The 26281-nt window shown below is 47.8% G+C and overlaps 1 protein-coding gene across 1 annotated transcript in view; it reads right to left on the reverse strand.

The window, feature by feature from the left end:
- The window catches only part of ATAD2 (ATPase family AAA domain containing 2), a 750324-nt gene that overhangs the window by 501576 nt on the left and 222467 nt on the right, over nucleotides 1–26281 (reverse strand). The window contains exons 9-11 of the mRNA XM_069621583.1: nucleotides 22760–22870; nucleotides 22499–22607; nucleotides 14201–14316 (exon numbers count right to left, since the gene is read on the reverse strand). Coding sequence (XP_069477684.1) covers nucleotides 14201–14316; nucleotides 22499–22607; nucleotides 22760–22870 — 336 coding nt within the window. The remainder of the gene's footprint in view (nucleotides 1–14200; nucleotides 14317–22498; nucleotides 22608–22759; nucleotides 22871–26281) is intronic.

Raw genomic sequence — 26281 nt, forward strand, 5'->3', positions numbered from 1 at the left:
TATGACCCCCAGTAGGATCGCCAGATTTGGGAACCCAGCGGTACAAAAGTGCCTACGTGTGGGTAGGCGGAAGCTGGGCTGATACATAGGTTCTGGGCTTGCCCGGAGGTGGGTAGATTCTGGACAGAGATTAAGCTACGCTTAGCAGAGAAGGGGATTGTATTGGAGGTGGAGTCAGTATGGGCATGTACGCTGGGGGTGTTCGCCAGACAGCGTAACCTGAAGCACATTAGTAAAATGAAAGACCGGGCCTACATCCTGGCCAAACTGAGAATTGCAATGTGCTGGAGTTGTCTCCCTTTCATTCCAGCCTAGCGGTCACTCAGCCAGCAGGGTGGCTGTCCGGACAGTCAGCAAGCCAATCGCGCCAGAGTGCATTTGGGTCTCATGACACTCAGACGCCAGAGGCGGTCTTCAGTCCTGAAGCCTGCCAAAGGCACACGAACAAAGCGACCAAACCTGGTTTGGCACGCAGAGACAAACACTAGAAGGACCTTTCCAAAATGAAACAGCAAAAAAAGAAGACCAGGACCTGTTTAAACAAAGGGGCTTAAGGCGGCATCTTGAAAAACATGGCTCCCGTGATTTTTAGCTACCGGTGTTCGCGGTCGGGAAAAATCATGGTAGTTTCTTGAAAAGGCTGGTGGCAGTGGCTTAACAATAGGAAAGGGTAGCATTTGACTACTACATGAGTATTTAGACACAGGGGATACTATGCAACCCCTCCAGCACTCCATTGTAAGATGATGTGTGCTGGGTCTAGGAATTTGTAAGACTAGTAAAGTCAATTTCACTTTACATTCTCTGGGAAACAGTTTATCGCAGAGAAGGTATTTAAACCTGTGGGAAGTCTAAAAAGACATCCCTGTGTCACTGCACTGAGGTTGCAATGTGACACATGAAAAGATGATGCCTATGGAGTTGCCTAAAACTCCATAATCAAAAACACAAATGTAAAACACACAAAAATCTAGCAAAGTTGCTGGGGGTCTAAGGTGAAGGGAATTAGCACATTTATGAGAATTCTCCCTAACACTTACCAAACTGATAACGTTCTTTCGACTAGATGTTCCTCCAACGTATTCCTCATCTATGACATGTAAAGTCCACAGCTGGGCTGCTTCAGAAATGTTTCCGGCATAGGGCATTCTTGCGTCGGGCCGATGTCCCTCGAAGGCATCAGTCGAGGGTGCGGTCATTGGATGTTATAAGGAGCATGCACAGCGCCGGTAGCATCCGTTCATGTTTTCTCCCCCTCTCACAATGTGTGGCACACATGCCCAAAAAACAGCATCGACTGCACTTAGCCTTGCGGGACGTTAAGTTGGAATGGCATGGGAAATTCTTGAGAGGTGTAGGCTGGGAGGGCGATGAGAAATACGTTGGAACAACATCCAGTCGAAAGAACGTTACCAGTTTGGTAAGGAACTTGTTCTTCAAACTGATTCTGTCTTCCAACGTATTCCTCATCTATGACAGGCTCCCAAAGCAGTAGTAATTATTGGAGGAGGGAAAATAATTTAGACATATCCAATTAAATGGCAGGGTAAGGCAGGGCACTGCCTTACCAAAGGCAACATCTTGAGCAAGGGAAGTATCCAGGGAGTAATTCTTAACAAACGTGTGTATGGAAGACCACATTGCAGCGTCACATTTTTTACCAGCACCCCCCCTCTGGGGGGCTGTTGAAGTAGCAAAGCCCCATGTGAAATTAGCCCGCAGACTCTCAGGAGGGTCCTTAGCAGCCAACCGGTCGCATTCTGAAATAGTGAGGATAATCCACCTAGACAAGGTCTGCTTAGAAACAGCCTGTCCCAAACGGTGTCCAGTATACCCCACAAAGAGCTGGTCGTCCACTCTGAGCTTAACCATCCTGGAGAGAGAAAAGCTCAAGGCTCTTCTAGGATCCAACCTATGGAGCCTTTTCTCTTCCTTACTAGGATGAGGAGGATAGAAAGCAGGGAGTACGACCTTCTGACTCAAATTAAATTCTGATACAACCTTGGGTAAAAAGGACGGACGTACTCTCAATACAACCCTGTCCTTGTGGAAGAAAGTAAAGGGTGGCTTAGAAGACGTGCCTGTAACTCGCTCACTCTTCTAGCAGATGTGACTGCAACCAAGGACAAGAGTGCAAAGGTTCAAACAGAGCACCAATCAGAAATTTTAAAACCAAATTAAGGTCCCAGACCAGCGCCTGAAACTGCTATACGGGAACACATTTGTGAGCCTTTCAAAAACTGAGTGATCAGTGGAATTTTAAAATAAGAGCATTTCTCTGGAGAGCGCTTAAATATAGACAGTGCTGCCAAATAACCTTTAATGGTGCCCACTTGAATACCCTTGTGGGCAAAAGAAAGCAAGAACGAGAGAACCTCCGGAATCAAGCACTCAAAAGGATCCACATTCTTTCCCCTGCAACAGTCGCAAAACATATGCCAACAGCAATGCTACAGGGACTTGGTTGCCGGCCGCCTAGCCGAAAGCAACACCTCCATCACGTCATCCGGGAGGTGCCAATCCGTGTATCCCAACCTCTCAGAAACCATGCGTGAAGGTTAAGAGTCTTGAACTCTGGATGGAGAACCCGACCTCCCCCTCACGAGAGAAGGTCCTCTCGTTGGGGAAGACGCATTGGAGGACAGATTGACATGTCTATAAGGTCCAGGGACCACGCTCTCCTGGCCCAATCCAGAGCAATGAGGATCATGTGGGTCCCGAACCTTCTCAACCTCCTGAGAACTTGAGGGATTACGGGGATCGGAGGAAACTCGCACAGTAGCGAGAAGGGCCACTCCACGACGAACGCGTCTCCTACAGCTCCTCTCAGAGGTAATTCCCTCGAGCAGTACCTTTCACACTTCCGGTTGTCACCAGTCACAAACAGGTCCACCTGTGGGGTTCGCCAAAGGGCGAAGATCTCCTGAAGGACTTCCTGAGCTAGTTCCAACTCATGGGAGACCGCGCTCTGCCTGCTCAGAGCGTCCACCGCCATGTTCTCCTCGCCAGCTAGATGACCCGCCGACAGGGACATTCCCTCTCGAATTGCCCAGAACCAGAGCTGCATTGCCTCCCTGCACAGAGGCAGTGACCTCACACCACCTCTCTTGTTGAGATAATGCATTGCCACTGTGTTGTCCATCTTCAGGACATTCTTCCCCCATACAGATGGCAGGAAAGCCTTCATCGCCAGTCTGATGGCTCGCAGCTCCAAAAGATTGATGAAGTCTGGACTCCGATGGAGACCAACGACCGCTGATGGACAGATCGTCGGCATGCGCTCCCCCCACCCAGTCTGGGAAGGGTCCGTCACCACTGACATCCGGCCACGGCTGCCAAAAAGCCTCTCCTGTCATGAGATTCTTCTTGTCGGCCCACAACAGAAGCGCCTGCAAGACCGAAGGTGGAACATGGAGATTCGTCATCCTGCCAGAGAACTGGGACCATTGAGTCCGCAGAGCCCACTGAAGGAATATCATTCTCAAGCAGGCCACTGGCACCAGAAAAATGCAGAATGCCATGAGGCCCAGCAACCTTATGAATTCGAAAGCCGGAAGACTCTGGGCTTGCTGAAATTTCGTGACCATCTGAAGAACATGATTAGCTCTCACCTTGGGTGGCGAGCACATCCCCAAGGACGCGTCAAAAACTGCCCCATGTACTGGAGCCGTTGGGATGGTGTCAAACGCGACTTTTTGAAGTTGAGGGAGAAGCCCAGCTTGTGTAGGGAGTGTCAGGGGACGCTGAGATGATACAAGGCTTGTTCGGGAGAATGCGTCCTGATCAGCCAATCGTCCAGGTAGGGTTAGACATGAATCTCCCCCCCCCCCTCTCCGGAGATGCGCCGCCACCATCACCACCACCATGAGCTTGGTGAAAACCCTTGGGGCAGAGCTAAGCCCAAATGACAGGACCTGAAACGCGTAGTGGGATCCGCCGACTGCGAACCCAAGGTATTATCGGTGCTTGAGATGGATCAGCACATGAAAATAAGCATCCTGCAGGTTCAATGACACCAAAAAATCCTGAAGTTGGAGGGCCTGAAGGATCTGAGAAAGTGACCAACTTGAGCTTGTCCTTCCTGAGGAACTTGTTCAAGTAACGCAAGTCTCAGTAGTCCGTACTTTTGGGGTATAAAAAGAATAAGGGGCAAACCAACCCTTATTCCACTCCGCCACAGGCACTGGTTCTACATCGCCTTTCTCCAGCAGGGGTAAAATCTCTTGCACAAGGAGCGGATCCGGAACCAAGAGTGTTTCCCGGGTGGATTGTCGTGAAGCAGTTGGAGAAAAGGGAGGCAGTAACCGTGGGCTATTGTATCCAGAGTAAAGGCTCGCCATTCATCGAGATGCTGCGACAGCCTGCCCCCCTCAACCGGAGAACAATGAGATCTGGCCTCAGAGATGTTTAGCAGCGACAGTGGGAGTGCCTGATGGCAAAGAGGCAGCTGCCTGAGCAGCTTTGGCACCTCTACCTCGTCCACCATGAGTGAACCTATGTTAGCCCCTTTGACAGGCCATCCCTTTTGCCTTTCCAAATGAGGAATAGCAGCAAAAAGAACCACCCCGCCATTTCTGTCCCCTAGGACAGAAAGGCAGAGGTTGTTTGACAGCTACGGCCAAAGATTTGGCAGCTGCCTTGGAGGTCTGCACCCTCAAGGCTCTCGTCGGCCTTGAAGCCAAAAAGATGCAACCCATCAAACGGCATGTTGAGAAGACAGGACGAGTGCAAAAACACCAGACAACCGCATCCATGCAAATCTGCGATCACGGTGCTCGTAGCCATGGACCTTGCAACACTATCCGCAATGTCCAACCCAGACTCAAAAGATTCACACATGGCATCCTTGCCATCCGGCACAATAGCTAGAAAGGCATCCATTTATTTTCCTTCAGGAATATGACCAGCCGCAAGCGAAATACAATTCCACCGTGTGTGCGAAAGTTTCGCCAAGGCACAGGTGGAGTTGGCCGATTTCAGCACCCTACTCCCAGCAGAAATATACCTTCCGTGCCCATCCATCCATGCGTTTATCGTCTCCATCAGGAGGGATGGTAGGGTACGCTGCCTGCTTCAAGGTGGCCATAGCCGCCTGGACGACCAAAGTCTCGGGAGTAGGGTGTGTGGACAGGTAGCCGGGGTCGTTACTGGATGGCGCCATTTCCTTGACGACTTGTTAACCACCGGAATAGAATCTGGGGCATTCCAAGTAGCAGCCACCCTCTTTTGCAGACCCACATGAAATGGCAACACCGGGTCAATGGACGGACCCGAAGCTAAGATGTCGGTAAGGTCATCATGATCGTACGCAACCAGAGGCCTGGACCAACCCAGGTACTCTACAACATCATCCTCCGATAGGAAGATTCGGCATGATCACCAGGCTCAGGCTTCCCAAACTCCATCTCAGGCGATGTGCCTAGACCACTGGCATCATGCAAGGATTGACACAGATCCTCAATCCTACTTTCCCCGGAAAGAACAAGTTACTTCTTACCTTGTAACGTTCTTTCGATGGGATGTTCCTCCGACGTATTCCTTATCTTTGATAATTCGTCTCCAGCTTTCAGGCCTCGGAAATTTCTCTGTAGAGGGCGCTGCGCGTCGACGTCCACTGAGTCGATGTCCCTCGACAGCCACCGTATCAGTGCGGACGTCACCATGCCCATAAATAGCCATGCGCGGCGTCCGTTGCTCAGTTCCATTTTGTAGCATAAGATAAGTCATGCCTGAATTGGTTATTGACCTTGAAGGAGCGTAAACTGCAACCACAAGGGAAGTATTACTGCAGGGATGGATGGGAGGGGCGATGAGGAATACGTCGGAGGAACATCCCATCGAAAGAACGTTACAAGGTAAGAAGTAACTTGTTCTTCGAAGGGATTGGGTCCTCCGACGTATTCCTCATCTTTGATAGACTCCCATAGCAGTGGTATGTAATTGGAGGTGGGAGTAATAATGTCATGTATTCCTTTAGGGATGGACCGAATGTAACATGGCTTTGCCAAATCTGGTCTCTTGACTAGTGGAGGAATCCAGGTTGTAAAATCTTGTGAATGTATGTGCGGACGACCATGTGGCAGCCGCACATATGTCTCGGACCGGTACCCCTCTTTGGAGGGCCAAAAAGGCTGCAATACCCCTGGTTGAATGAGCCCTAAGATTCTGGGGTGGCTCTTTCCCTGCCAGTTTGTAACATTCCAAAATGGCCAAAATAATCCACCTGGAAATGGTCTGTTTTGTTATGGGTAGTCCCAACTTGTGACCCAAGTATCCTACAAACAGTTGGTCTGCTTGCCTAATCCTAGCCGGTCTGCTGATGTAAAAGCTTAGAGCTCACCTTAGGTCCAGCCTATGTAGCCTTTCTTCCTCTTTCCCCGGATGGGGAGGAGGGTAGAACGATGGTAAGGTAATTTTCTGAGTGATGTGAAATTCAGAAACCACCTTTGGGAGGAAATTAGGCTTCATCTGTAGGATAACTTTGTCCTTATGGAAAATTGTTATTTGGGGGGGGGGGGTTTACATGATAGACCTTGTAATTCGCTCACCCTCCTAGCAGATGTTAGTGCTACTAATAGGATAGTTTTAAGAGTGAGAAATCTCAGCAAACAAGAGTGGAGTGGTTCGAAGGGAGTACCCATTAGGAAATTTAAGACCAAATTTAAGTCCCATAAGGGAACTTGGAATGGTCTTGGAGGATAAACATTAGTTAATCCATTGAGAAATTGTATTACCAAGGGTAGTTTGAAATACAATGGTTCCTCCGCAGTGCGCTTGAAGATTGATAGCACTGCAAGATAGCCTTTTACAGTACAAACTTGAAGGCCTGAGTTTGTCAAGTAGAGCAGAAACGATAACACTGTTGGTGTACCACATGAAAAAGTACCACGTTCTCCTGGCCCAGTCCGGGGCCATAATCTTCTCAACCTTCTGATCATTTGAGGAATAACAGGGACTGGTGGAAACGCGTAAAGGAGTGGGATCTCCCAGTCCACTACGAACGCATCCCCTAGAGCTCCTCTGGGGGGGAATTCCCTTGAACAGAACAGATCGCACTTCATGTTGGTGCTGGTGGCGAACAGATCCACCTGAGGGGTTACCCAAAGGGCGAAGATCTCTTGAAGGACTTCCTGAGCTAGCTCCCACTCGTGGGAGACTGTGCTCTGCCTGCTCAGAGCGTCCGCTGTCAAATTCTTCTCCTCGGCTAGGTGGACAGCCGATAGAGAGATTCCTTCCTGAATTGCCCAAAACCAGAGCTGCATTGCCTCTCTGCACAGTGGCAATGACCCTACGCCACCTCTTTTGTTGAGGTAGTCCATGGCCACCGTGTTGTCCGTCATTATCAGGACATCTCTCCCCCTGTACTGATGGCAGGAAAGCCTTCAGCGCTAGTCTGATCGCTCTCAGCTCTAATAGGTTTATGTGTAGTCTGGACTTGGAGACCAACGACCGCTGATGGTCAAGTCATTGGCATGGGCTACCCCCCCTTGAGTGAGGCGTCTGTGACTACAGTTATCTCCGGCCATGGTTGTCAAAACAGTTCTGCTTTCAAGATGCTCTCTGGATAGGCCCACCATTGAAGGTCGTGGGCTACCTTGTCCGGAATCCGGAGGAGGTCTGTCATTCTTCCTGAATATTGTGACCACTGCAGAATATCTTGAGCCCTCACCTCTGGTGGTGAGGGTTTTCCCAGGGAAGTGTCCAGGACCGCTCCGATGAACTGGAGTCTCTGTGATGGTATCATCTGTGACTTCTTTAAATTGAGGGAGAAGCCCAGTTTGTGAAGGAAGTGGCAGACATAATCTAGCTGGATCTGAGCTTGTTCCGAAGATACAGCTCTGATCAGCCAATCGTCCAGGTAGGGGTAGACGTGGATCCCTTCCCTCCTTAGACTTGCAGCTACTACCGACATTAGCTTGGTGAAGACCCTCGGGGCGGAGGTCAGCCCAAATGGAAGACCTTGAAATTGATAATGAGAGCCGCCAATTGCGAACCTCATGTATTTCCTGCGATTGAGATGGATTGGCACATGGAAATAAGCATCCTGGAGGTCCAGAGATACCAGCCAGTCCTGGATCTGGAGGGCCTGAAGGATCTGAGCGAGAGTTACCATCTTGAACTTGTCCTTCCTGAGGAACTTGTTCAATTCTCGTAAGTCCAAGATGGGTCTCAGTCCTCCATCCTTCTTCGGTATGAGAAAGTAGGGGGGAGTACCAGCCCTTGTTCCTCTCCGCTACAGGTACCGGTTCTATGGCACCTTTCTCTAGCAGGTCTACAATTTCCTGCAAGAGGAGCGGATCTGGAACTTTTAGAGAGCTGTTCCCCGGTGGATGACTGAGGGATATGTAGAAAGGGTAGGCAGTAACCCTGGGCAACATTCTCCAATGCCCAAGCATCTGACGTAATAGCCTGCCATTCCGTCAGATGGTGAGTTAACCTGCCACCTACAGGTGTTTTGTGTAGAAAGACCTCAGAGTGGGTTGGGGGCGGCTGATGCAGATGCCGAGGGTAAAGAGGCACCTGCTGCTGCTGCGGCCTTAGTACTTTTGGCCCGTCCACCTCGGGTGGATCTCCTTTGGCCTCTTTGAGCCGGCTGTCCTCTGCCTTTCCCTAATGCGGAATACTAGCGAAAGGACTTTCCTCTGCAGAGGTTCCTGAGGGGCGAAAAGGAGTTTGGCGGATTGCAGCTCCTAAAGATTTTGCTGCTGCTTTAGATGTTTGCAACTTTTCCAGACTGTCATCAGCCTTTTTACCGAATAAAGAAGAGCCGTCAAAGGGCATATTCAAAAGTCTGGCCTGTACATCTGGAGCAAAGCCAAACTTACGCATGCCTGCAGATTGTAGTACTTGCCGCCATGGCCCTGCTGATACTGTCAGTGGAGTCAATGCCAGTTTGAAGAGATTCTAACATGGCATCTTTGCCATCTTTAATGATGTTAAGGAAGGCTTCCCTTTCCCTCTCCTTCTGGTATGCAGTCAACCGCTGATGAAGCACACTCCCACAGTGTGTGACTGAACCTGGCGAGCGTACAAGTGGCGTTGATGGACTTCAACGCCATACTACAAGCAGAAAAGACTTTTTACCATAGAGTCGTACCTTTTTTCATCTCTATCCTGTGGGACAGTAGGGTAAGCGGATCTGCTGCTTGATGAATTTGCCGCTTGAACCACCAGGCTCTCTGGAGTCGGGTGTTTTGATAAATATTCAGGGTCAGCCGCAGCTACCCTATACTTGGCTGACAATCTTTTATTGACTGCAGGGATAACCTCAGGAGTTTCCCAATTTGATGCAATCTTCCTTTGGTAAGGCTGTATGGAAGGGGACCACAGGATCCTCCTGTGGACCTTTGTCTATTATGTATGTAAGGTCATCCTGTTGAAAAACAGGAGAAGGCGCAGACCAAACCATGAATTCAATATTTCTTGCCATCAGGGTTCTATAGGGGGTTTCGGCATGTTCCCCCTGGGTCTGGTTTGACAAATTCCACTTCTGGGGAAGTGTCCAGCCCACTTGCCTCATGTAATGATTCCTGTAGGTCTTTCAACCTTCTTTTCTCTGAAGTAAAATCCTCTGAAACAAGTGGTGTGGTCCTCTGCAGCCTGAAGGGTCTTTCTTGGTCAGAATCCTCCCCTTCTTCATAGATTGAAGATAATCTGGGGTACTCTGACCTCGAAAATGGTGTAAAACCCATTTCTAAGGCAGAAGGAGCCAAACTCGTCATTATTGGGTGAGAAAACTTCGATGCCGATGTGAAAGGCTTCGAAGGCACCGAGAAAGGCATCGAGAAAACTGGAAGAGGCCTCAAACAACTCGAGAGGATCGGGATCCTACTCGAGGATGTCGCCGATGTTCTCGGCGTCGTGCTGGAGGCTCTGGGTATAACCGTTGGCTGTGAAGTAGCCGTGGTTTTCTCTTTTATCAGCGATGTCGGCGTCGATTTGATCGACCGATGCATCGAAGAACCCTTCGACAATGGCATCAATGGCGACGATCCATGCGGCGAAAGGATCTTCGACGTCGGCGAAGATGGTGCCTTCCTACCCGATGGCCAGTGGCGCTCTCGGGTGGACTCTTTCGCTGGGTGCAATGACCCTCAGCTGTCTTCGAACGGGTCAAGGCCGCTTTCTCGAAGACGCTTAGCATTTTGTTCCCGAATTCCTCCCACTCAGCCCGAGAGCTGTGTTTTGTGGGGCAGGAGACCCTTTCTGGGGAAACAGAAGACGAGGAAGGGGATCTTCAACGTCTCTTCTTTGAGTGTCTAGATCTCGACGAGTGGTGGGAGCTACTTCGAGACCTAGAATGGGAATGCTTTTGACGGCAAGGAGACGAATGCCTCGATCGAAGAAACTTTCAAGGAGGTTTTGACTGACTTACCTCGCTCGAGCTTCCCCTTGCACTCCTTCAAGGCTTTCGCCGTCATGGACATGCAGTCTTCACACTCCGAACAATGGTGCTCGACTCCCAAGCACCACAAACAGATCCTGTGAGGATCCGTTATCAACATTTTCTTTCCGCAGTCTCGACATTTTTTGAAGCCGGACCGCAGAGTCGTCGGTTCGGATGAAGAAGCCATCGAGAACGAGTTGGTTTTATCGAGTGAAATATAAGGTTTATCTGACTGAACTGAGCAACGATATTCCGAGGCCCCACGAAGCGCGGAAAAACGGAAAAGAGCAACGGACTCCGCGCGTGGCTATCTATGGGCATGGTGATGTCGGCGCCGATATGGTGGCTGTCGAGGGACATCGACTCGGCGGACCTCGACGCGCAGCACCCTCTACAGAGAAAACATTTCCGAGGCCAGCAAGCTGGAGACGAATTATCAAAGATAAGGAATACGTCGGGGGACACAATCTCTTCGAATTAGACATTCTGGAGCCCCAGGTGTCCCAAAAGGAAGACCAAAGGGCACATCCTTCTCCTCAGACCCCTCTTACTCTTCAAAAATATTCTGGAGGGACTGAATGAACTCCTTCCTAGGGAAAGGAGTACACCTCTTATCAGGGACAGGCTTCACAGATTTAGAAGTAGCCTTCCTTGGCTGCGCCACCGGTAAATTCTGCCCAATAGGCGCCGATGGCATGAAGAGCTCCAATGGCATCAACACCGATAAAGGAGTCAAATGATTCAAAGGTCTGACCGGGGTAAGGCCCCGACACTCACTCGACAGATTCGGTGCCAATGGCGTCAACACCTTTTTTGACAACTTCAGACTTCGACGGTTCGTTGGGGACTAAGACCGCGACCTGGAACCTCTCTGGCGATCCCCTGATGCCTTGTCCGAGCAGGACCTCGAAGACTCCCAATGTTTATTGCGCAGACTACCCGGGCCCGAGGGCGCACAAGCATCAGACTGAGCCTGTTCCTTGCCAGCTTCAACTGAAGGCGCGGACAGAACTGTGCCGTGAAATTAAATACGTTCAACATTTGCTCCTGAAAAGACTCCCATTCCTCAGGGGTAGTCTTCCGATGAGGAAGGCGAACAGTGACGCTGTTTCTGGGACCGCCTTGACAAAGAATGACGCTAACCACTCAGGGACCTAGACCTTCTGGATGTCTTCCAACGAGGACACGCCCGACTCGTCAGTCGACATACACCAGCAGATTCGGATTTACGGGACTTGGAAACATGGCCTACCTTCTCCCTTTACGGTACCGCAAGGCCTTGGCAGTCAACGACTGACACTTCGAGCAGTCGTCCATGGCGTGGTCCTTGCCCAGCAACCACAAGCAGATTTGGTGCAGGTCCGTGATGGACATCTCGGACCCACAGTTTTGACAGTTCTTAAAGCCAGACCGCAGGGTCGTCCTGGTGGAAGACGACATAATCGCACAATACGAAGTAGAAGACACGAGGCGCACAGAGTTCTCGAAGCAAACACGTTTGCAGAAAAAACAGAACTGAGGCTACGGGCACTGTGCGTGCTACTTATAACATCCGATGACGTCACACTCGACAGGGGCCTTCGAGGGTCATCGACCCGCCGCCATCAACACAAGGACGCCCTCTGCCGAAGAAATTTCCAAAGCAGCACAGCTGTGGACATTACAGGTCAGAGCAGGACTACAATGGAGGACACAATCCATTCGAAATCTCATTTGTGTTAATTCCCTTCTACCTTAGAGACCCCAAGCTCTTTTGCTGGACTTTAGAGTGGGCGGAAGCTTTTGCTCACTCAAGTATTTTTTATCGGATTTGGACTCGGTTTCTTTTGATTTTGGAGTCTGACAAACTCCATAGGCATCCTCTTTTGTATTGTGACTCAGCACCTTCAGTGCAGCGTCAGAGTAGTCCTTTGGATTTCTCTTGGATAAACTACTGTTGCCAAGAGTAGTAAGTTAAACTGACTTTACTTACCTTTGTCTCTTTGTAGACCCAGCACACATCTTATGTGGAGTGCTGGGGGGTTGCTTAGTATCCCCTTTGTCTACTTTCTTCGGTAACATTTGTACGTTACCCTCACTTCAATTAATGGCTAGTGGCAGTGGTTTAATTTTCATACCATTGTGCGTTTTTATCGCAGGCTGCATTCGCAGCTGCAGTATTGCACACATGGGGGCCCTTTTTTCAAAATGGCCCCAGTCTTTTTTTGGCATTTGCTTGTGAGGTCTTTCTTGGGTTTTACTTTGCGCGCCAAACCAAGTTTGGTCCCTTTGTTAGTTTGGTCATTGGCTGGATTCACAGGTGAAGCCTGCCTCTGGTTCCAGCGTGTCTGGCATGGCAGGAAGCGAGGGAGGTTCCCAAAACTCCCTGTGCATAGTTTCCTTGGTCACAAAAATGCACCCAAAGGGGACTGGCTGCCTGTCCTTGAAGGACAGCCACCCTGCTATGAGGGTGACAACTAGGCTATGAATTAATGGGAGAAAACTGCCTAAAAGGCGAGGTCTTTTGCAAGGAAGGCAGAGTCGACCACTGGACGAAGGAACTGAAGAAGAAACAGGAATAGAAGCTTGCTGCCCACTTTGTCAGGTGAAGCCCTGTTGCAGTGCTGAAGCTCCAAATTTCCAAACGACTAGAGAAGCCTGGAACAGACGACTCCTTCCCTTGGGTTGGTGGGACCAACTGACCCCAAGACGTACTCGACTGGAACCCCTCTCCCTGCACTTCTTTGCTGCTGCTGGAACAGAGTGCCAGGAACAAGCGCATCTCCTTTAAGCCAGACCCAGAGTTTCAGGAACTCTCAAGGACCCTACCGAAGCAGGGGTCCTTGCCTGAGCCACCTCAACAGAGTGCTGGACCACAGAAGCAAGGGGAGCCCACAAGGTGTCCAAGAACTGCAGTGGTGCTATTTGCAAGTAGCTGAAACCGCGAAGTACCGCTGATCTGGAGTAAGCCTATTGCTGCCGCCGACCTAAGTGTGCAAGTGTGCAAGTGTGCAAGTGTGCAAGTGTGCAAGTGTGCAAGTGTGCAAGTGTGCAAGTGTGCAAGTGTGCAAGTGTGTTTTGCATATTGCCCTTTCTAAAGAAGGCTTATTTTAAAACGGACTGTTAAATTAATAATCATTTTAAAAGAAACCTTAAGTAGAAGTGTTATTAGAATACTTATATAGACAACCCTACAGCTCACATTGAACCCCTCTTGAGATGAGCCTGGCTGCTCAATCATTCTACCAACTTGTGTAGTAGAGGCATATAATAAATGTTGGCTTACCTATTGCCAAGAGGACAAGGTTGGTGTAGTCTCCCACAGGTTTACTACAATCTTTCATAACAAGGGCTCCCAGCAACACTGCCCATAAGGCGCTTTGTGCTGAAGTATTGAAACACAGATGTCTTTAAGAGCTATGGAGCAGACCAACCCCATAGTACAGGTAGAGTTACAAAAAAATAGAGTTCCAAAAGACAGAGCCCATAAGACTGGATGAGTGGAATGAGCCCCACTCAATCAGGATTAAAAGAAAAAGGTCCAGAAGTCCAGTAAAAAGGGCTGGGGATCTCACTAGGAGAGGGGATGAAGCACAATAATGATACATCTCCCCAACAGATGTTAACCATAAGCATTTGTACCAACATTTGGTTGGAGCCCAGTTTTTCAATTAGGATGTTTGGATTTCACATCGATCGCCAACGAACTATGCAACTCCACCCAATAGTACCTAGCAGATCAGCTTTTAAAACATATTCTGCAAGCGTTTCAACTATATTTCTAACTTTTTTATTTTGACGAGTTAGATTGTAGTTTCTATGATAAAAACATACCTTGGAGGTTGAATTTTAAAGTGCTCAAAGATTTCTGGATACAATAAAGGAAAAACGACCATCTCCTTCAAGGCTGCAATATGGTCAGCAAGTCCTCCAATAGAGTCGAACCGCACCTAATGGGGTAACAAGGAACAGGTGACTCACTTTTTCTACTGCTAGTCCATCCATCAAAAACTAAGGAGAAGCCAGTTGCAAGTCAGGATAATGTATTTATTAATATGGTGAGCCATACAAATTCACTTTAAAGTGCTCAATAATCAGTGTTATGACCTAATCGTGGTATTCAATCAACCTCACAGTGATGAAGGGCTGTGTCAGCCCGAATGGAGTAACCTACCTTTGTTGCTTAGCATACATTCCCAAGGTAACCATATTGCGGTTTAGTCATCCACCCAGCCACATAGGCAAGACACATAGCAAGAAAAACAATGTAATGCCTTGTCTACAGGCTCTCTCTCTCCTGGCCACTCTTTTACTGTGTCTATCATCTATCGGCCACCTGGTCAGATCTCCTCCTCCCTCTCTGAGTGGGCAGACTTCTCCTCCTCCCTCCTGGCCTCGACCACTCAACTCCTTCTTGGAGACTTCAACATCCTTCTGGATGCTTCCTGCCCCTCCCCTGGGCTCATTCGCAACCTCTGCGACTCTATTCTCCCCTCTGGCACGACTCACTCTGCTGGACACACTCTGGATGCTGTGACCTCTTCAGACCTCCCCCTCTCTATCCCTCTGACCACTCCTATCTCCTGGAGTGATCACTCTCGCCTTTCCTCCCACCTCTCCCTCACTAAACCTCAGGCTAAGCCAACTCCAACACTGCCACCTACATTCTCAGTCATCCGACCCATGAAGCGTGCGTCAGTTGAGGCTTTCGCTTCCACTTTCTTTCCCCCCTCCTCCACCTTTGGCTGATTCACATTCTGAAACAGCCCTTTCCATGCTCCACTCCATCTCTGATACTCTTCATCCTGTCATGACAATCTGCTTGAAGCCCAAAGTCAAGTGCAACTCTTGGTACGACCCTGAACTAGTAAACCTTAAACGCAAGTGTAGGGTGGCTGAGAGGAAATGGCGGGCTTCTTATGCATCCTCTGACAAACTGCCATGCCGCCTGCTCCAAAGGCATTACCTGCTCTTTGTCTGCATTAAGAGAGCCCATATACAAGCCTGTGTCTGCTGCATCTAACAAATCGGCTTAAAATCTGCAAAGAGCTGGCCAATCCTGCTGCAGTCTCTACCTCTCCCGTCAGCGCCCAGGCCCTCTGCACAGCCCTTCCCTCACATTTCATCTAAATAAAACAGGACATCCTGTCCACCATCTCGTCCTCTCCTCCTCATCCTTCTCTCTCCGATACCTTAGCCCCTCCCTCCCCCTGCAGCCGCCTCTCATCCTTTCCTCTTTTCTCCCCCGACGAGATTGCCAGACAAGTCTGGTCTATGAAAATCTCGTCAAAACAGGTTCTTCCTTATTCGTCCAAAACCATCAAGGACCACATCAACACCCTTGCTCCTGCTGACTTCTACAACCCCTCCTTCGCCTCAGGAGCTTTCCATTCTTCTCAAGAAACACACAGCCGAACCCTCTTGCCCGGCTAACTATCACCCGATCTCCATCACTCCTTTCCTGTGCAAACTCCTGGAAAAACTGGCCATCTTCCAGCTAAATCTTCACACCGATTCTGTTGGTTGTCTCCATGACCATCAGTCTGGCTTCAGGACTGGCAGAAGCACAGAAACGGTCTCCTAAATATCTGAAGACCTGCCCTCCAATTTTGATTCTAACGTCCCATCTGTCCTCATCCTACTCAATCTTTCTTCTGGCTTTGACACAGTCAACCATGTCATCCTGCTCAATTGCCTCTGTGATAATCTGGGTATCACTGATCAGGCCCTGGCCTGACTGACCTCCATCCTCTCCAACTGACCCTCCCAGGTCCAACTTGGGTACTTCCTTTCCCCTATCTCACTTTCTACCTGCAGTGTCCCCCAAGGATCTAACCTCTCTCCCTGGCTCTTCAAAAAATTCCTGGCACTGCTCACTCACCGTATAGCTGATCTCTGCTCAAACTTTCAATGCTATATGGATGACACCCAACTTGTTTTCAGGGTCCCCTCTGCCACCTCTTCCTCCCTCTCTCATCTCAGATTGTCTGCAATCCAGGAGTGGTGTGCCGCCAATGACCTCCGTCTTAATGCCAGTAAGACAGAGATCCTCATTGGCACACTGGCACCTTCCTTTCCTATCAATCTCTAGCCGGCCTCCCTTGGCCCTCTCCCTATGCCCACTTGCAAGGCTAAGAACCTCGGGATAATCTTTTGACTACACGCTTTCCTTCTCTCCTCACATCTCTGACGTCTCAAAAAAGTCTAACTACCAACTGCACCTCCTCAGAGGTATTATTCCTTTCCTCGCCTTCCCCCCCCCCCCCAGAAGCCCACTGTCTCCAGAGCTTTGGTTCTCTGTAGGCTGGACTATTGCAACAGCCTTTCTAATCTGCCTGCATCTACACTCCGCCCTCTGCAGCTCATCCAGAACAGGACTGCAAGACTTGTCCATGGCCTCAAGCCCTGGGATCGTATCTCTCCAGCCCTGAAATCTCTTCATTGACTCCCAGTGGCTACAACGATTAAGTTCAAAACCCTTTGCATTGTCCGCAAGGGCTTCTGGGGCCAGGGGACATAATACCATCAACTCTCACTTCCTAAATATCTTCCTTCTCAAGCCCTTCGCTCATCAACCTCCAACTCCCTCAGGGTCAGTCGCTTCTCCAAGCAACAAGTTGGTGGTAGATACCTTTCCACAGCTGGGGCCTCCCTCTGGAACAGCCTCCCTGCCTCACTGAAACTTGAGGCGAACCATCTCCAGTTCGGGAAGCACCTCAAGACCTTCCTCTTTGCTTCTGCTTTCTCTCCTCCTCTCCCCTGCTGAACTCCTGGCTGAAACAGACTGCACTGGTCACCTGGCTACCCTCTTGTTCTCGGGCCCAGGTCCCCTCCCCGCCAGTTGTACCCTGTACTCGGGGGCTGTTTTTCTGTATCCCTACAGCCCCCTACCAGTACCCGACACTTGATGTCTGCACTTACCATCATCCGGCTGCACTTGTTTTTTATTTTTATTTATTTTACTGTTATCATATGTACTGCACTTTTTCCCCATTCCCCCCACCCCTGCACTTGCGTGATCTCAATGTCATCTGGCCTAGTAGGATCGTTGCCTCGGTCTTCCCTTTGTTCCCCCTCGCTTGCCTCGTCACGCCTTGAAACACTTATGATATGGCATTTATAACACGCCTATACACATCAGTTCAAGGTGAGTAAAACCTACTGACACACTGGCGGTAGGCTACTCATGGGGAGTAAAACCATATCCGTAGACTTTTAGAATGGCAGTATGTAATTCAAAGTAAGTAAACCTTTCACACTCAAGTCTCAGGAATAATAAAGAAATACAAACACTGTTACAAGTAAACCTGGGCCCTGTTGAAGTTATTCTGTTCCAGGAATAATACAATTATACTAAGAACCTAACAGGTAAGCGCTTTGTGGTATATGTAACTTCTTCATCTCTCAGGAATGATAGTTACACAGACAATACTTTCCATAAGGGTGGAAAACCATTCCAATTTAAGCAATAAATTAATCAATTACTTTTCAGAGGGGCAGTAAGCAACTCGTGGATAAGTATTAGGGAGAATTTGCATTTCTGTGCCAATTCCCTTCAACCTTAGAGACCCCCAGCTCTTTTGACCAAATCTGGATTTTGTGTTTTCACATGTTTTTGGAGTCTGACAAACTCCATAGGTGTCTGTTTTTTGTATGCAGACACCCAGCACCTTCAGTGCAGTGTCACCGAGAAATCCTTTAGATTTCTCTTAAGGTTTAAATACCTTTTCTTGTGTAACTATTCCCAAGAATAGTTAAGTGAAATTTACTTTACTTACCTTTTCTCTCTCTTTGTAGGTCCAGCACAAACCATCTTATGTGGAGTGCTGGGCGGCGGGGGGGTACCCAGTAGCCCCTTATCCAACATTCTCATGTAACATTTTTAGGTTACCTTCACTACCTTAAATGGCTGGTGGCAGTGGTTTACCTTTTCCTACTGTTGGGGAGAATTCTCAGAAATGTGCTAATTCCCCTCTACCTCAGAGACCCCCAGATCTTTTTGCTGGATTCTTGGACTTTAATCCTGGAGAGAGTGAAACCATTTTCTCACTCATGTATTTGTGATTTGGACTTTTTCTTTTGGTTATGTAGTCTGACAAACTCCATAGTCATCTTTTTATATTGTGTCACAAACTTCAGTGCAGTGGCACAGGGAAGTCTTACAAATTTCCCAAAGGTTTAAATACCTTCTCTTGGTTAAACTACTGTTTCCAAGAGCAGTGAAGTGAAATTGACTTTACTTCCATTAACTTTCTAGACACAGCACACACTATCTTACAATAGGGTGCTGGAGGGGTTACTTAGTATTCCCTTGGTCTAGCTTCTCATGTAACATTTTTATGTTACCCTTTCCTCGATTAATGGCTGGTGGCAGTGGGCAGTGGTCTACTTTTAACTTCTGTGGTATGCTTTTCCCCAGGGGCTGCGTTCGCAGCTGCAGTAAATCACCCAGGGGTGCCATTTTTGTCAAAATGGCCCCAGATGTCTTTTTGTGCCATTTCTTTGTGGAAAGGTCCTTCTTGAGATTTACTCTGCGCGCCTAACCAGGTTTGGCCCCTTTGTTTGTTTGGTCTTTGGCAGGATTCACGAGTGAAGACCACCTCTGTCGCCAGGGTGTCTGGCAGGGGGCAGGAAGAGGGAGGTATCCGAAACTCCCTGTGCTTAGTCTCCTAGGAGACAGGAATGCACTCCTAGGCGACTGACCGCCTGGCTGTCCGGCGAGGACAGCCACCCTGCTGGGTGACTGACAGCTATGCTGGAATGAATGGGAGAAACCTGCATAAAAGTCAAGGCTTTTTGGCTTGGAAGGCAGTCGACCACTGGACGAAGGAATCCGAAGAAGAACTTGGAAGAGACGCCTGCTGCAACTCCTGAACTGTTGGTTTGCCTGGTGAATTCCTGCTGCAGTGCTGAAGCTCCGAATTCGCCTCGACTAGAGAAGCCCTGCAAAGGACTACTTCTCCCCTTGAGTTGGTGGGACCAATCAACTCCAAAGTAAGCCACCTGGACATCCTTTCGAAGTTGGTTGAATTTCCACTGCAGTTGCTGCTGGAACCGAAGAGCCAGAGAGAGGAACACTTTTAAGTTGGCCAAGAGCTCCAGGAAGATCCTCCAAACTCCCTTGAAGCAGGACTGACCGAGCCTGAGCCACCTCAGAGTGCTGGACCCCAGATGCAAGGAAAGCCCAAAGTGGTATCTGAGAGTCCAATGGTGGTGCTATTTGCTGAGACGCGAGGAGCTGAAACCGCGAAGTGCCGCTAAATAGAAGTTTGTCCTTTTCTGTCCCCGAACGTCCCTTTGTGTTGCAGGAGTCCCCAGAAGTCCTCCCTCTTGGCCCCACGACTGAGGCACAGGAACAACGCGATCTGCAGAGCCACACAGGAACAGAAGCCAGCTGGACCCATTTCTTCTAACCAAAAGGTACTGTACAGTCTAAGAACTTACCCCTTGTTGTGGTAGCCTTACTTGATCTTAGTTGAGACTTGACTTGGTTGCTTCTGTAGAGTTGCTCACAGCTTCTTCACTTCACAAGCCTAAAGCGCTTTTGGCCCTACATTGATTCTACTTTTCCTACAAAGACTTCTAAAATATTGTGCAAGACTTTTATTCACCTACACAAAGTGCTTCAGTACACCTAGACTTTTGCCCAATTGACATTGGCTGGCCTGGCTCCCTGAATAACTTCTGTCCTCTGACATTGTGTTTTGCCTTTCCTCCCAGGAAGGGGTTAACTTTGCATTTGGAGTCCAAAAGTACTTACCTGCTTCAGAATACTTGTGTGAAGCCTTGTTTTATTCAATAACCCTTTTGTTTGACATGCGTCCAAGTATTGCTCTAAATTCAACAGTGATATATTAATGTCCACAGTGTTCTAGCTATTCAAGTCACCTGAGGGAGTGGGAAGTGTGTGTGCCATCTCAAAAGGGTATTGGCTGATTTAGAGAAACTAAGAGTATTTGAGTGTTACTATTATATTGCCCCTTCTGAAGAAGGCTTATTCAAACTGACAAATTAATAATTGTTTAATCAAGAAACCTTGTGTGTGTTTATTTGGATACTTGTCACTGTGAATCTCTGTGCAACTCCCCTAGTGCTCAAGTTGAACCCTCTTGAGATTAGCCTGGCTGCTCAACCACACTACCAACCTGTGTAGTACAGACTTATACCAAAGGTTGGGTTCCTATTGCCACAAGGAACAACTGGACCCAGGCCTAGCAGAGAAAATACAAAGAAGCATGCTTCGACAAACCAAAACCGGTGCTATACCTCAAGCAGAAAAGATGACCGAGTATTCTACCTAGTGAGACCCCTGTCGATTAGGTAGAGGTTTGTGATGTGGTGTATTGGCTGAACGAATGATTGTTCTTACAGATGTCCTCTGGGGTTCCTCAATCATCTTCAGATCTCCACTTTCAGTGGTCAAATTGGTTCCTGGGTGTCGCTCTCCAGAGTCTAGGTATGACGCCCAGCTCTCCAATAGGGCACTTGCAGCATTCAACCTTGGAGGTGGCTGTCCAATAGTGGACAGCTAGCCTCCGAGAATCTGACCTGCAAAGCCAGAACCCCTGGAGGAGTATGGATTGGGTAGACCTGCCCTCTCCCCATTTCCTGCTAGCACACACAAAATAAGGCATTTGTAGTCATCTTGCAAGAAGCCAGCCATGGTGCATAAAAAGAGGGGTCCCTCCACACCCACACAAGGAAGGACGGCCAACAAAGGACAGGACAAGCATGAAAGCCAAAACAAAAAGGTGAGAGGGCAGTGGATTCTTAGGAAAAGGGTCCAGTTTCCCCAGAACAAAAAGTAATTGAATGAGGTGAAGGCGGTAAAAGGAACTCGCTCGCCTTCAGTGTCAATGAAAATAAATCCCAGTGGGTCCAGCAATAGTGGACAGAGTAAGATCTGCAAAAGAAAATCTTCCCAACACTGGCTCTTCGGAGCCACTCCAAGGGCTCTCACCACCCCCTGTGCCCCTGCCCTCTTCGGAGGTGGGGGACTTTTCCTGCTCCAATTCTGCTTGCAATGCATAGGCCATCTAGCGCTTCACTCTACGCTCCTTTGGCGTTTCGCTTGCATGCAACTGTCCTCACAAAAACAAAATGGGTGATGGCTGAAGGTTTCAAATTAATCTTAACCACTGGCTTTGGACAACCCTCAGACCATCATCCTTCGCCTGCCAAGCAATTACAAAAGCTACTCCTCACTGATGAGGCCCAAAAAGGCTGAAACATGTTTGGGGATGCTTGTGGTCTCGTGCAGAAGAAATGTGACCAAGCAGTTCAGGCTGGAACGCCCCTTTTGAGGTGGGGCCAAGCCGATTTGCATATGGTGTTTCCACTTTTGTAATGGCTTTGCAGGGGAAGAATGATGGTCTTGAGGGTTGCCCAGAGCAATGCCAGAGGCTAGGATTAATTCCAAACCTTCCAGCCATCACCTCCTTTGTTATGCATTTGTCCTCAGCATGATCCCTTGGAAGGCAATTGTTACATACCCTAGTGTGTGTGTCCTTCCATGGGAACATGGTTTTGCACTTGGGATAGAACTTAAATGGAGTTCTAAATATGGTAAAGTGGAACAAAGGTTGCATGGGAATGTAGGTGTGTTGGGCTCGAAAGGCATTCACAATGTCTGACTAGCATTAAACACCTTACCCCCCCCCCCACCACCACAATCACTCTCCCCAATGTACACACAAGACTAGTTACCAGATGGGTTGAAGTTTTACCAGTCGGTGTGAGCTTGATATGCAGATGCTGCAAGGTATTGTGTTTGAACGTGGAGTCGACAATCAGTAATAGGAAAAGTACATTTTTAAGCTGAAAAAGTGCTACGGCACTTATTCCCATGAGACTAACAAATGGCAAAAATCTGAGGGCGTAGACACATGAAGGAATACAGAGACATACAGGATGCGGTTTGTGTGACAGTTACACTGGTCTATATCCTTTTACTTTAGAAGTAAATGACTAATCCGGACCAACCACTAGGTTTAGAAACCACTGCTCCAAGGGATAGAACAAGCATGTGGAGACTAGTTTGCAACTACAACAGCTGCCCCCACTCAATGTTTCATTTACATGGAAATTCTAACAAGTTAACAACTGAGGAAACAAAGGAAACTAGTCACCTACCGAAGAATCGATTTGCATAGGGTCAACATCAGCCAGACTAGCACCAATTTTCATTCGATCTTTGTGAATTCCCTTCAAGTCTTCCTTCCGTAGGTTGAGAGGAAGACACCTATTTGGAAAAAGTTAAACCAATTATGTACATGCATCAACCAGTACATTCTAGTTTCCCACAATCCTCAAATTTAGCGTCCGTGTTGCTAACGTATGCAAACTAAGCAACCAACCATTTGGATTACTGTAATTGCCAGACTAGGTGCTTACCTGCTTAGTGACTTGTTACGGCTTCGATTTCTGCGTCGCTCAAAGTGTTCTTCATCCGAAGAAGAGGACGACGAGGATGTGGAATCACTGCTGTGAATGGCATGTCGTCTTCTGAAACACCAAGTAAAGAAGACTTGTTATACACTGGTAAAACTTCACAAGGTTTCAAAGATGGGTTCCGTCTGTAAAACCTGACACTGACAACACCTAAACCTGGAAATGCCATACATGTCTAGACAACACTAATGGATGCTTTCAAGTTGTCAAAGGCACTTACATTTGACAACCCATCTCAACATAAAGACAATGATGTAGACAAATTGGGAAGGAATAAAGACGTGCAGTGGCACATGTGCATTGTATTAACAGGCCTAAAAATGTGCACTCCCCTAGCAATGGGTAGCCATAATTGCCATGTGGCAAGTAAGAAGAAAGTAAGGGGAGGAGGTAGGAAAAGGGAGAACAGAATGGAGGAGAGAACACAGTAAGCATCAAAAAGAGTGGAGAACCAAGAGGGGAGAGCTAATACAATTGCAGAAGTCAGTAGTAACACAATGTTGCAAGCCAGGATGCAAGATGAAGATGGGAACAGCATGATTCAGGGCCACCATGAGTACAAGTTGCAAAGGAAGTCCAGCATGAGAGTTGAGAAAGTGTAACGCACTGTGAATCAATGAAGTCCATACAAATTAAAATCCAGCATTGCCCACAAGACAGTGATGGTGAAACCAGAATGTATCAGGACAGACTCCTGCAGAAGTAGGCTTGGGGTGGATGGGGGAAATGGGCCGATTAATAAACAATGATGTCCTAGGTGCATGTGGCGAACTAAGAGGGGGCTGGGTGGGACGGTAAGAGTGACGTTAAGCATAGATAAACTATAAGGCTATGTAAAAGTAGATCATTTGAAAATTATAAGATGAACATTTGTTAGGGGATTTTTCCTGAAGTCTACCAGCATGTGAGACTTCTAGAAAACTATCCTTGGTATATACAAATCCCAAGTCTTAGTATACGTCTGTACTACCCAAAGGTTTAGTAGAATGGCAGAGCACCCAGGCTTCTCTTATGAGGATGTGAGCTGTAGGTAAGTAAAAATGAACCCAGTAAATACATTAATCCAAATAAACACTTACACACTGAAAGTTATAGTAAAATATACATTTTATATGCGCAAGGTAAGTACATACTATTTCAGATTAACCAACACAAATAGAAAATATTAGCAACACTTTCAGGTGACTACTTCTATAATAGTGGGCTTGAGGCAGTAATGAGCACAGTAAAATGACAGTTCCACTCATTTGACGAATCTCGCAGGAATGTCGGTGGCATCCGTGTGGACCTCCAGAAGCAGGAATCCTCTCCTCAGAGTCCCCCTCACCAGAGTGCAGGCCCGAGAAAAGCAGAAAATTCCAACTGGCATTGAACGTTCGCTCCAGTTGCAGAGAAAAAGGTGCCAAAACCACGAACTGACGCAGCAGTTAAGAGGAATTCTTTGCTGGAGAGTCACTCTCAGCTACTGCTGCAGGAGCCCATCCAGGGCCCCCCCCGGCCAAGAACTAAGAGACCGGGTTTGCAGCCGTGCATCCATAAGGCATCCAGCTGCATCATTATCTTCACTCTCAAGGTACTGTGGGGCTCTTGCTAAATTTACATGCAGCCATTTGTGTTGCTCCTTTGCCTTTGGAGCACTGTTTGGGTGTTAGCCCATTTTCAGTCGCCCAGGCCCAGCTGCCTGTGTCCTTCAAGGAAGGCTTCTCCTAAACTCCTGACTTCTTATCTTTTTACAAACGCCAACTAACTTGTTACATACCTGTGCTAAGAACATTTTCATCAGAACTGTTGCTTTCCTCTCGACTTTGGCATTGCTGGTTCCCTTAAAGTAAATCTTCTACTCCTCTTGGCTTGGGCATTGCTCATTTCCCTCCAAAACCTGAACTGGAGGAATCTTTGTTAGGGAAAAGACTGCCTAAACCTTAGAAGAGTTGCTTACAGTATTGTTTACCTGTGATTGTTGCCCTTTACATTCTTGGAACCTACTTATAACCTAATAATGCAGAGTTAATTTAAATAAGTGCTTTTACTTACCTGACTGAAGTCACTGTGTCCATAGGAAATTACATATCAATTTACTCACCTGCTTTATTTTTCCTTATTATTCTAAAATGTACATTCGATGTTGTTATAAGATACAATATTCCTTTAGTTTATAACTGCCTTGTGTATATATAAATAAATCAGTATTTTTGATATAACTACAAGTGTCCAAGTGTTTCTTTGGATCTGCGTACGTTCAGATTTCTTTGTGCTGATTTACAGCGCAAATTCCTCCTAAGATAAGACTGGCTTGCTCTGCCACTAGCAACCTTGGGTAATACAGGCCTATGTTAGAAGTTGGGACCCTAAAACCAAGGGATGAGTCTTGTAGAGTCCAAAACCAAAACACTTAGCTAACAGGCTGGATGGGGTGGGGGCACATTTGTAGACTTTCAGAATGACAGTATGTAATTCAAGGTAAGGAGAACTTATTGGTAGTAAACTATGTTGCTTATTCAGTTTCAAGAATAATATAGTTATACCAACAATGTTACAAGTAAGTACCTCGCAACAAATGCAACATTCCTCTTTCAGGAATGAGTTGCATCCATATTAATTTTAGAATAGTGGAACACAATTCAAAGGTGTTGGATCAGGAAGATGCATCATCGATATAAAAATCGTACCTGTGTCAACCACATAACTATTTGCTTGGACTTTTAACTATTGTACCTTGTCCCAAGGTGAAGGTGAATCTTTTTACACTCTCACCTAGTATTTCACTCATTTTTTATGGATGACTTTATCTTTCCCCATAGTGTATGGTTGAAGTTAGTTTCCTACAACTTTCGGGCTTAGGCTGAGTTGCCCCTTTGGGCTCCCCCGTGAATTTCTCTTTCATGTACTTGGGTGAACTACTCAACTACTCCCCCCCCCCCACAAGTATTAAAAAGGTATTTTCATCCCCCTTCACATTTTGTATAATTGATCAAGCACAACCCACCTTCTGTGGAGTGCTGGTGGGATACAATGTATCCCCTTTCTTACATGCCTGTAAGACTTGTTACAATTGCAAGTTTACTTGAATGGCTGGTGGCAATGCAACTACTTCTATGACATTTTAGGCTTATTATACGCAGGCTGTTAAATCAGCTTCGGTAATGCACAGAAGGGCCACCATTTTACTAAAATGGTGGCCTCCTTTTTTCGCAATTTTTCATGTGATTGTTCGTTCCAAGGTCTTCCCCCGCCATTCTAGTGGTAATGACATCAGTGGAAGTTTTGTCTTGGGTGGGAATCCTTTTTATTCCCCGCCCAGGCTCCAGAGCGTCTTAGAAGGCAGGAAGCAAGTGAGTCCAAAACTCTTCAGCCCTTTGTCTTCCACCTTGCCTGAAAGGAACCTAGTCCCAGTAGGCGGCTGGCTGTCCCGATTAGACAGTCAGACTGCCCCTTTCTGTAAAGTGCAGTGAGAGATGGCCGAAG

Source organism: Ambystoma mexicanum, chromosome 5q, assembly GCF_040938575.1.
Source record: "Ambystoma mexicanum isolate Mex_15411 chromosome 5q, UKY_AmexF1_1, whole genome shotgun sequence".
Taxonomy (NCBI): domain Eukaryota; kingdom Metazoa; phylum Chordata; class Amphibia; order Caudata; family Ambystomatidae; genus Ambystoma; species Ambystoma mexicanum.